Raw genomic sequence first — 12,707 nt, 5'->3', positions numbered from 1 at the left:
AAAAAGTGATTCTTCTTTTAGAATTCTGGTTTTTAAACTGCATTTCTAGAATAAAATATATATATATATATATATATATATATATATATATATATATATATCCTATTCTTCTTTTGTATGATTCATCTTTATTATTAAAACATTTTATTTTTTACAAAATTATTGAATAAAAATAATGCATGTGATCTTTCTTCTGAAGAAATTATAAAACCGTTATAAAGTTTGTTTTTGTGTCTCAGGTTATTAAAGGTTTTCTTTTCATTTGTTGTGTGTGTGTGTACCAATAGGAAGAATTCTGTAGTCTGTCCATATTGTTCTGCTTTTTTTCCTTTTGGATGCTATGTCATGGACAATGCTGGGCGGGTACTGCTAGTAATATAATAAACATAACTATTTTAGAACTTTTTTTAAAAAAACATTCTGCATGTAGTCACATACCTCAAATTTGACAAAAAAAAAAAAAAAAAAAAAAACCTGGCCATTTTATTTTACCGTTGGATTTCCATAACAGTATGCCATGATTACTCAGAAAAAAATAAAATTAGTGTTTAAAAAATAATCAAATTCTTATGCAGATTCATTAGCAAATAACTTGGTTTGTTCACACAGTCTGATGGATAATCAAGAACATTTTATAAAAATATTAATCATTTCTTTTTTGTTGAGTATGTCATGTTCATTTTCACAGTAAATAATATCTTTCAATGTGTCTTCTGATGAATAAAAGCTATTGTGGCTGTGGATATAGTTTGCTTGTCTTCTCTTAAACGACGCTGCCAAATTCAATAAAACTTTATACATTTATTATTTAGGAGAAGAGAAAAAATAGTGTCAACTTTTTAAAATACACAAATTAATTAACTAGTTAATTAATTAATGTCTTATTGAAATTTAGCTATTTTTCCATATTAACTTCAAAGCAAATAATCTGCAAAAAATAATTTTGTAGCATTTTAAAATTCAATATTTTTCTTTTTCTATGATAATACTTTCATTTATGTACAATATTTCCATCAATTTTTATTAATTTTTCAAATCTATATAAATAATTGTATAGATATAATATATGACATTATATAGATATAATAGTTTATAATAATTACAATATAACATATAGATGCAAATATTTGGAAATAAAAAAAAATTATTGATCGGAGGAAGTTGAAAAAAATAAATTTATCGTCTTAAACGATTTTGAAATAAAAAAAAATTCCACGGGAGCGATTTTATAATAAGAAATTTATTGATGCAGACGATTTTATAATAAAGAAATTTATTGATGTAGACGATTTTGAAATAGAAAAATTTATCGGCTGTTTTTAAAAATCGTCTGTTCAGTTGATATTCTTATTTTAGTTTTGAAAAAGGCTTCCGATGATAAAAAGATTTTACTTATTATATATTATACAAAGAGAAATTTTACATTAAAAATATTCGATAATATATCAAAATATTAGACAATGTGTTAAACATATTTACTTTCTAATCCCAAACAACAGCGTGTACATCTATTAATTAATAATAAATGCTTGTTTTTCCCCCGCGACATTTTAGAATGGATTCTTAGAATTACAAATATAGTATATTTACTTCTTGCATAAACTTCTTCAAATTAAAAAAAAATGGAATAAAATATGTCTTTTGGATTTGTTTCTTATATAGTTTGAGTACAAAGATGTTGGCCATGTTGTTTTATGAATCTCAATAAGTGTGCAATTATAAATGCATCCTATTGTATTTTAAATAATAATTAATATTATCATTCAAATGGTCAGTCATCCTATTGGGAACTGTAGGTGGATCCGTAGTCTCAAAAAAATTTTTTTTTTTAATTCTAGAGACAAGGATAGCATGTACAGAAATTTTTTCTAAATCTTGACAGAGAACCATTGCAATTGGTAGTCTTCCTATAAGGAATTTACCTAATTTTTGTGTAATGGAAGTGACGTTTTTTAATTGAATAATTTTGCTACGTTTTAAGACTAGAATGAATTTATTTCGTTATCAAAATCGTATCAAAGTAATAAAAAATACTTAATATTATTTCACCCATAATATAAGCGTTGTGATTCATTACCAATCTCTCAAAATAGCTTTTGAGCAAGATAAGTATATTTCAGGTATTCGGAAAATTGTTTTTCATCGAATTAAATTTAACTCAGTATTCGATACCACAATCATTGAAAATATATCAAAGATATAAATAGAATACTGATTTAAAAAAATGTTTATAAGATATTACCCGAATTTAAATAAATTTTAAAAAATCAAAAATATTACTTTCAAATTAAACGGAAACAATGAATTAATTAACTGGATTAAAAAATAAAACTAAGAATTTGGCACTAAGTTTGAATACATGAAAATATTTTGAATTTTTATAAAATGCATATCTTTTCTGCAGTGTAATGAGATTATATAACATTAGATGAAATTTTAATTTATTAATCAATTTTTTTTATGTCAAATACTGCGCATGCATAGGTAAAATTCTGTAGCTTTAGAAAGTATGAAAATAAATTTAATACATATGAAATGAACTATCAATCCTGAAATAAATACTATGCTTAAGACTAGAAAGGAAAAAAAATTGTTATTCGTAAGGTATAAAATGATGTGTGTTTAAATTTTACCTTGACACAAAATATTTTGAATTTTAAAATGATTTATTTAGTAATCTTTGTACATCTATTTGTACATCTTTGTACTTATCTATCTTTGTACAACATAATTTTTTTCAGAAATTATTTCTAAGAACTATTGAAATTTCACTTCATTTTTTATGAATTAAAACAAATTTATATGTCAAAAAATTGCATTAGATGCACGTTCCCATGCTCCAAAATAAACTTCAGTCCATTCCAGGACATTGTGGCGATTTCTTATGAGCGAGGATAGAATCTGGGACCTAGTGGTTCGCAGCCCAGTAACATGACCATGATACAAAAGCAATTGCTCGGGTAGCGTTGTTGTTAACAGGCTTATAAGCTATTCACCACAGACGCTCGCTCCAGTGAGTAGAGGTGAGACGAACGATATGACTGTTGAGTGGTGATGTATTAGCTGTTAATTATAATGCGCCTGTACCCATTTGAGTAGCGCCAAGCGTTATGGCGAGCGTGCGTGGTTGCTGATGCTGTTGCTGCGTCAAGTGAATCTGACGACTTTGGTTGCGGGTAGATGGCCCCACAACAGCTATACGAAGGTTGAAGGTTCATTGTCCGAGATTACCAATGTAGAGATTGAATTGAGCGAGGATAGAATCCGGGACCTAGTGGTTCGCAGCCCAGTAACATGACCATGATACAAAAACAATTGCTCAGATAGCGTAGTTGTTAACTGGCTTATAAGCTATTCACCACAACATCACATTTGAGAGGGGGGAGGGGTAATATGAGGATTATTGTTACAAGATTAGGATGGGTCGCTAGTTTTGATATTTGCCCTGGGAGCAATTTTATGTAATTTTTTCCTCTGGTTCAAAGCAAATCTAGAAATAAACTGTTCCAATACCAGGCCCTAGATAAAATGTTTCTGTCAAGCAATTTGTAAGCAGGTTATTAGTCTATATATCACTTTTTTATTTTCGCATATATGTAACATAGAGAAATTATAGTAATCATCAAAAAATTCGAACACGGAATTTTTATTAAGTTTGAAAAATACATTTTTAGAAAATATCCGTCTGTCTATGATAGAGATAACACAGAAATGCTTTGATCTATCTAGACGGAAGACATTTGGTACATGGTCTTTACACCAAACTTGTAGATTTCTGACTACGTTTAAGCAAAATCCGTTCAGAGGAAGTCTGTCTGACCAGCTGTTCGAACATAAATTGTGATAATAATAAAACTAAGAGAGCAAGATGAATAAAATTCGGTACACATATTTAACATCTATGATGTAGACATCTATAGAACTCTGCAGCAAATCCAATGAGAGGTTGACCTTCTGTCGATTTGTACTTTCAGAAACATATAAACGCGATACTCAAAAATGCAATGACTTAAATTATTATTAATGATTAATATATTTGGTATGAGGTTTTGTGACTAAAAGTCCAGTTTTATGTCAAATTTTTGCTCCAATTGGCTGTTTAAAACGCGTCTAAAACGTAAATTTGATATTTGGATACTATTGGCGCATTCCAGGAGTTAATCGCCAAATAACTCTCCAAAGATGCAGGATAGATTCAGTAAAAATGCTAAATTCACGCCAAAAGTTAATATTTTATAAGCATTGTTCGCCAGTATTTTTCAAGGCGTTCTCTGTTAGAACTCTTATATCAGAGAGACACGAGAAAGTTTTTGATTTGATAAAATGAAAGTTCAATGAAAAATCTTTCAGTTTTCTTGAAAAGGAAACAATTTTCTCATTGCCCTTTAAGTGCCCTGCCTTTTTTGATAAAACGTATCCTTCTTGATTTCAGGTACAGCATGCTGAGAGCGATTATTCTGATTAAGCTACTTCAGATTTTTGGCTGCTGCAAGAATTTTTTCAAAGATATTTCGACAGTTTTAAGGTAATATAATGAAAGTACAGACTTAATATATTTAGACCCAAGAAAATAAAGAATGTGACATTTTGTAACGGCTTAATTCATTTGATAATTTATTTTTCAGTCTATAAGACGGAAGAATTTCTCTCATTTTCAGAAGAAGAAAAAAGAAACCTTATTTGTAGACTCAGTCACAAAGCTTTTAGAAGCTCTCACACTCTATTGAAAAGCATATAAAAGAATTAACAAAGTAAAACAGATGCACAAAGATATGGAATTATATATCAAAATCCTGACTAACATTAAGAGTGCTGTAATTGATGATGACGTGGATTCTTATAGAGTGTCATGTGCTTTGATGAATTATATAAACAGTTTTCTAAACTATAAAACAACCAAACAATATCAGCAAAATGCTAGTGTAAAGTTAGGTAATATCAATTTAATATGTCTCGCTTGTAAATCGTCTGCAGTAAAAGTTCTTGAACATTTACTTATGAATGAAAACCGTGTATGCAGTTTACCCTATATGATTAAAAAATGTAATATTCCGCCTGAAGAAGAAGACGAGGAATGCCACAATGCCATTTACTACGCCATACGCTTAAATAAGAAAGATATTATCGAAATTCTTTTTGACAAATGGCTGAACGACTATTTTCAAAAAAATTCTGAGGAATTAGATGACCTACTCTCCCAAGCATTCAAAGATCTGACAGTTAGGAATGTTTACATAAACGAAGATATGAAGATGTATGTAAAAGGAAAACTAGCGGATTTTAGATTTTTCAATGAAGTTTCTTCTCAGAAGAAAAATAAAGGAAATGTTATTGATATCCAAAACCTTAAAGATCTTGCGATAATTCGAATAGATTCTACCCTCGAAACTATTACATACCTTAGAAAAAAATTTAGGAGCATGGAACCGAACGAGCAATTTATACTTTCTTCGAAATACATTGCTAAAAATATCCATATGTTGAAATCCTGTCTGAAATGTGCAAGTAAATTGCCATGGGAAGAAATCGAATTTTGTTTAACCATTTTCATCCGTTCTTTCAAAAGTTGTTTTCAGCAGTATCCGTTGTACCACTTCGCGGTTAATAAAGAGAAATTATTAATGCACCTGGTAAACTTTTCCCGAATTTTAGTAAAATTGAAAGACAAAATCAAACTGGTTGATAGATGTAGATTTGGAATGTTAGTGATCGATGAAATAGAAAATATTGAAAATATTGTAGATTTTAAGGAATTACACGATGACTTCACGCAAATTAGGGATTTGTACTCTCTTGAGAAAATAAAAAGTTGTATAGATTTGGCCATGTCTGCTAACATCACTGAAAAGTGTGACCAATTAGTTATTGTTAGGTCTCTGCAAGTCATCGGAGAATGCATGAAAAGTACAACAGATTCCCCCAATTTATCTACAGAGACATACGAATTATTACTGTCCTTTCTGCCTGAGAATATAAAGGAAGTGATCACTAGACTGAGAGACGATTTATCGCACGAGGAATCTCTTTCTGTGAGATTTGAGATTGAAATGAGCGGGCAAAATGTTTTTCAAAGAATGCAGTTTGATATCACTCAAATGAATTTGGCTGTCTCCGATATTATTCGAAGAAAAAAATCAATGATATTTGGAAAGTTACTGAACAAAATGGCATGTTGTAAACACATTGATGCCATGAAAGTATTTCTCAAACAGAATCACATCTACGCGATTTCATTGCAGAATGAACTAGAAGAAACATTAAATTTAAACGTAAGTAATATAGAACAGTTGGAAAAATTGTTTTTCGAATTAGAGATGGAGATGAGGAATGAATTAGATTGCACAAACGAACTTATTCGCCAAATTCAATACATAGTCGAAAATGCCTGCACTTCGAATTCATACAACTATTCAGACTTGTTTAAATCTCATGTACATGTTACACCTAAAGAAATTCGAAAGATTTGTACAGAGGAAATAGTGCAGATTATTGAGGATTTCTTAGCACTAATACATATTAATGAACAATTCTTACCGCTTTATTCAATTTCATATGAAATTGAAAACATACCTAATGCAGAAGCATATAGAGAAATTCTAGCTAAAATTGTCGCTATAAACGAATTAAGAAAAACGGAATCTTATTTACATAAAGTCAATTATTTCTCTGGCTTTTCTGACTTTTCACAATATCTTTCGGAAATTCAAAAAGCTAAACAGGACCATCCAATCTCAGAGCGCGAAATGAAACAGTTAAAAAATCTGTTTATGATTCTTAGCTGTGAATGTGATCAAAAGGCATCTCGTATGAAAGAAATCTTTTCGGAAATGTATTCCCTTTTTGAAACCGAAAAAAATCATTTGAAAAATACTCAAAACACATTTCGTGAATATCTTTTGAAATTCATTGTAATAATAAAAGATTGTGAGAGTGAGGAAAGTTCACAGGGATTGGAAAAACTAATGCTTGGATTACGAAAAATTGAATCACCAACATTACCATCATATTCAAAGAAATTCAAAGCTGATATAAGTAGGATTTTTCTAAATATATTTTCTGAATTTAAAAAAGATAATATTTTAAGCGGAAAACGTTCGAAAAATGTTTCTACGAGCATAGCTTCTTTTATACGATTCGGAATGGGAGAAATTAAATGGATCAAGGAATTCAAGCAAATGCTTCAGACCCACAAAGAACAGAAAATGCAAAAATCTAATAAAAAAATATCCGAAACCAGCAAATTAAAAGATCTGTTGTCGCATAAACTTACGTTGCTCCAACAGGTTTCTAAAGAACATCATGAAAGTGAACAGTTCTTTGAAAATTCGCAGTGTTCACAAAAGAAATCAAAATTGTTATCTATTATTGAGATGTTAACGTTAGATTCGTTGAGTATTTTAGGATGCAAATCCTTACCAAATCGCTTATCTCATAATGCGTTCTTTTTAGACAAAGATTATCCAATAATAAATGGCAAGAATTTACGCAATCATTTAGCACACGGGAATGCTTTAGTCAGCATTGTGTTAGAAGATGAATGCGCAGATATCCTTTTAAACGCAGAAAAAATGACAACTTATAATTTATTAAAGTCGAAACAAGAGATAGGTAAAAAGGTGAAAAATGATCCACAAAAGTTAAAGATTTCTCTGGATGGAGACCTCTCCACTGTTAGTCAGCAACTAAAACTTTTTTCTGCATTGACCGAAGGTAAAATGGAAAAAGTGAAAGACTGCATTAGTAAGGGAGCTGATGTCTTTGGAAGAGATATGCGCTCGCAAACATCTTTGCATTTTGCTGCCAAAGGACCTTGTTTAGAAACTGTAAAGTTTGTGTTAAAATTTAATCTAGATGTTTACGCTGTTGATATTAATCTTCAAACGGCTTTACATGTTGCTTCATGGTATGGAAGGCTTGCTACCGTAGAATATTTGATTCAAGAATCGAAATCATCCATAAATTGTATAGATATATACGGAAGAACTCCTTTGCATCTTGCGGCTATCAATGGACATACTGATGTTGTAAGATGTCTTTTAAATCATGATGCTAAAATGGCTCCTATAGATCGCTTTGGGAATGCTGCACTTCATTATGCTATCATCCACAACCATTTAACTATTGCCAGCATACTTTTGGAAAAAGAATCCGGTGTTGATGCGAACAAAACTTTTCTTGGAGACACCGCTCTGCATTTAGCATCAGGAAAAGGGCATATGAATTTAGTTGTCTATTTACTGGACAAAATACCTGTCAATTTTAGATCGGATTTGAATTTTGTTGCTTTGCATAAAGCTGCAAAAGGTGGCCATACCAATGTTGTAGAATTATTAATTACAGCAGGTGCTAAAATAAATGCAAAAAGCTTGAAAGGAACCACACCGCTCCATTTAGCTGCAGAAAAAGGTCACTATGCAGTCGCTTTGAAATTATTACAGCATGGAGCTGACATAAATATTACTGACTTAAATGGTTCGACGCCTCTCTCTTTTTCTATTAGAGAAGGGTTTCTAGCTGTATCGGAGCTTTTACTGGGAAAGGATATTGTTATCGATAGCTTCAGAAGTTCTTACGAATGTCCTTTAAATTTAGCTGCCTACTTCGGTCATCACGAACTTCTAAAATTAATGTTGTACAGATGTGACACGGACTTTAAGATTTCATCCCTATATTTGTCAGCATATATGGGCCATCTAACCAGTGTGAAATTTTTGATAAAGAAGGGAGTAAGTATTAAGTATGATGCTACTGGCTGCACTGCGTTACATTTCGCTGCATGTGGAGGACATACGGATATAGCTAATTTTCTGATTTCGAGGGGTTATGATGTGAATGCTAAAATCATCAGCAAGGAAGTAGAGAGAAACATGAGCACTGCCATACAATTTCTCCGTGCTGTCTGTAATTTCAATATTTCACAATTCTCTGGCTGTACATCCTTGCATCTTAGCGCCTATTTGGGGCATAAAGACACTGTGCGAAGTCTGGTCAAAAATCAAGCCGATTTATATATCAAAGACGATAATGATAGAATTCCCCTACAAATTATCATTGAGAGAGGTTTAGCTGATATTCTTGTTGAAGAAAAGATATCCGTTGGTTTTACAGAGTTTGATGATTACAGTCCCCTACATTTAGGTGCAATTAGAGGTGACCTCGAATTCGTAGAATATTGCATTCAGAAAGGCTGCGATATCAATGCTAGAAGTCGGCAGAAAAACGAAACGGCTTTATATCTAGCTGTTTTTAACGATCATCCAGAAGTTGCAAGCTATCTTATGAATTGTGATGCATCTGCGTGTCATGACTGTGCTGCTTCTCTAGAAATAGCAGTTAAAAGAAACAGAATGGACATTGTGAATATGCTGATGAACAAAAATGTGGACATCAGTAAAGAAACAGAGAGAGAATACTTGTTGTCGGCCATCAGAGATGGAAATGATGATATTGCGGAATACTTTTTAAAAGGAAATCCCGAAAATGCTCTTTCAAGACCTGAATGCCATGAATTTCCGCTCCATAGTGCTGTTGAGAGTGGTCATCTGAATATTGTGAAGAAATTATTAGAATTAGAAATAAGAAATGTCTTAAATGAAAAAAATAATGAATCTGCAACTCCACTCGAACTTGCATCAGTGGAAGGCTATTGTGAGATAGTTCGAGTTTTATTGGAAAAAGGCGCTGATCCGAATCATGCACCAGGCCGATCTGAACCACTTCATATGGCCGTTTTAAGTGGCTATTCTGAAATTATTGAAATCCTTTACAACGCTGGAGCAAACTTGGTGAACATCGAAGGTTGCTCTGCAATTGAATTAGCGATTAAAATTAAAAATTTTGATGCAATGGAAAAACTTTTAGAGCTTTCCAAATTTGATATCAATATAGAAGGCCATAGTGGTTGTACTCTGCTACATAATGCTGCAGCTTCAGGATCATTAGAAATAGTCAAGAGTTTAGTAGAAAAAGGAGCCACCATTAATTGCAGAGATTCCACAAACGCCAAACCTATACATATAGCGGCTAAAGAAGGCCATCCAAGTATTGTAGAATATTTTTTAAGCATAGGAGTTGAGATTGACAGCAGAGGAGAAAATGGTTGGTCTTTACTGCACTACGCAGCGGCCGGGAATCAATCTGACATTTGCAAAGTTCTCTTCAAAAATGGTTTAAGTATTAACATCATTGATGATAATGGCTGTTCTGCTCTTCACGTAGCAGCACAAATGGGTCAAATAGACGTTCTACACACTTTACTTCATTTTGGTGCGTATTACGACTTTCGCAATGAAAGAAACGAAACACCTTACGACGTTGCAAAAAGCTCGGATCTTCACAATATTCACGTTATAGCTTCTTTCATTTTTATTTCTAATTTGTTTTCAGCCGTTCAGAAGAATAATCTTCCTCATGTTGAGGCTCTTCTAAATGAAGGATTTGAATTTTCTGAATTTGGTTATGCTAATATAAAAAATTCGAAAAATCTTTCACTTCTCCATTTTGCGGCGTGGAAAGGCTATGAGGGAATCGTGGACCTTCTGTTGAAACACAATGCGGACCCAAATGCGAAAACAGCAAATGGATGCACGCCTTTGCATTATGCTGCCAAATTTTCATACCCAAAAGTTGCGAGAGCTCTGTTACGCAGTGGAGCAATTTTTAACGCCGAAAGCAATGGAAAGAAAACTCCTTTAGACTTTGCAAATGATGGAGACATTATTGAACTTTTAAATATCTTGTACGCGATATTTTCAAAAATTGAAAACAATGAGCATTTCATTTCAGATAATTTGATTCCCTTAAAGAACTTGGGCATTGTAAAAACTGTGATGAGAGCTAAAAATTCTTGCGGTAAAACTCTAACTGCATTCGCCATTATAAAAGAACACCCGGAAGCTGAGTCATTAAAATCCCTTTTTCAATCTGATGTGACGTTTCATTGCCAGAGAGCTGATAGACTTTGTAAAGAGGGCCAATTCCACGAATCTTTGGAACAATACAAAGTCATTCTGGAAAAAAGAATTGATATGTTCAGTGACAAAGATCCTGGCGTTTTGGATATTCAAGAAATTATATCTGAAATCCTCATTAAACAAGAAAGGTACGACCAGGCTCAAAGTTTGATTGAAAAAATTTTCAGAATTCGAAAAGAAATCCTAGGTGATTTCCATAAAGATACTTTAAAAACTATGCGACTAATGGCATTAATTCTTGGTCGCAAAGAGAGAAAAAGAGAAGCACTTAATATATATGAAGATGTTTTGAAGAAACAGCAACACCTGTTAGGATCCTCTAACGAAGAAACGTTACTAACTCAAATTCACATTGCCCAGCTGATGCATGAAGGTGAAAAGCCAAATGACACAGTCACCAAGGTCAGGGATTTTGTTTTACAGCTTAAAACTGATATTGCCAAGCAATTGTGCATGCTAAGGGAGCCTAGCGAAGCTCTTGAAATATTTAAAGATGTTTTCGAAATCCAGAAGAAAAGTTTGGGGCTTTATCATACTGAGACGTCAAATACGTTATTTTGTGTTGCTTTCGCTCTTTTCGTCATGAATAGAAAAGAAGAATCTTTGAAGACCTTCAGAGAGACTCTTGACCTTCGGTACCGTGTTCTCGGACCAGACAACGAAAAGACTCTTCATTCTCGATATTGGGTAGCAAATGCTTTGTACTCGCTACAAATGTTTCAAGAAGCATATGAAATTTACAAAGCAGACCTGGAAGCGAGAGTATCAATTTTAGGAGTAAATCACCCAGACATTTTGGACACTCAGAACAAAATTGCATCCATTCTTTCACAAGTAACTTGTGATTAGAAGAACAAACTAGTAATTAAGTTAAAAATAAGAATTATCTTATATAGGGGATCCCAAATTATGTGCCGAGGCTGCTTGGAAAGAATCCATAATGTCATCTCTGGAAAAAAAAAAATCAGCGAGCTGAGGGTGAAGTGGGTTCGCTGTAGATTCGGTTTCCAAAATGTGAATCGCAGTGTTTAAAAATTTGGGAGCCCCTATTCTTATAGGAGAAATAAAAAAAAGGAAAGCAAAGTCTTATTGCTGAATTGTTACAAAATGCACCAGAGTTGATACTTTTGAATCAGTCTATTAAGATTTGCCATGTTGAGAAGAATGCGAATTTTATATGCTTGAAAAGAAACAGTTCATGGTGACATGATGCGTATTTCCTACTTGCCAATTTTATTTGGAATCCTTAATGCATCTTGTTGGAGAAAGATTAATACGGCATAAGAGAAATTGCAGTTAATGGTATATTGCCATACGCAGTTACTTTGTCATGTGATTGTGCCATAAGTCAAATGTTTATTATTGCCTTAAAAACAAGCAATATCGAAATAACAAACGAATTCTATTTTTTATGAAAAATATTTATCCATTTATAATTTTGTATAAATTCTACTAGAATTTTTGAAGAATTGTAAATTACTGTTATTTTTCTCAAGTCGTAGTCAGTGCATGTGCACTAAATAACTTTTTATTGTAAAGTGTTATGTTATAAGACGCTTTTATTTAATACTAGTCACCTTTGAGAATCAATTGGTTTATCGGAAATAAAGGTTGTTTAAAAATTGCAAATATATATTTTGTATAACTTGATCTCAATGGCCTTTTCTGTATAATATTTTTTTAAATTTCGATAAGCATATAAATCGTACTATTTTAGAAGTTTTTCAGCGATCC

The 12,707-nt window shown here is 32.2% G+C and overlaps 1 protein-coding gene across 1 annotated transcript; it reads left to right on the top strand.

Moving 5' to 3' along the window:
• The first annotated feature begins 5,775 nt into the window (after window positions 1-5,775).
• Window positions 5,776-12,458, top strand: LOC129975931 (uncharacterized). Its single transcript, XM_056089224.1, has one exon. The coding sequence runs from the start codon at window positions 5,826-5,828 to the stop codon at window positions 11,820-11,822; it is 5,997 nt and encodes a 1,998-aa protein (XP_055945199.1). The 5' UTR covers window positions 5,776-5,825; the 3' UTR covers window positions 11,823-12,458.
• Window positions 12,459-12,707: the final 249 nt, after the last annotated feature.

The sequence above is a fragment of the Argiope bruennichi genome, chromosome 7 (genome assembly GCF_947563725.1).
Source record: "Argiope bruennichi chromosome 7, qqArgBrue1.1, whole genome shotgun sequence".
NCBI classification, from domain to species: Eukaryota; Metazoa; Arthropoda; class Arachnida; order Araneae; family Araneidae; genus Argiope; species Argiope bruennichi.
Note: the sequence above shows the minus strand (reverse complement) of the source record. Positions and strands in the feature narration are given on the sequence as shown.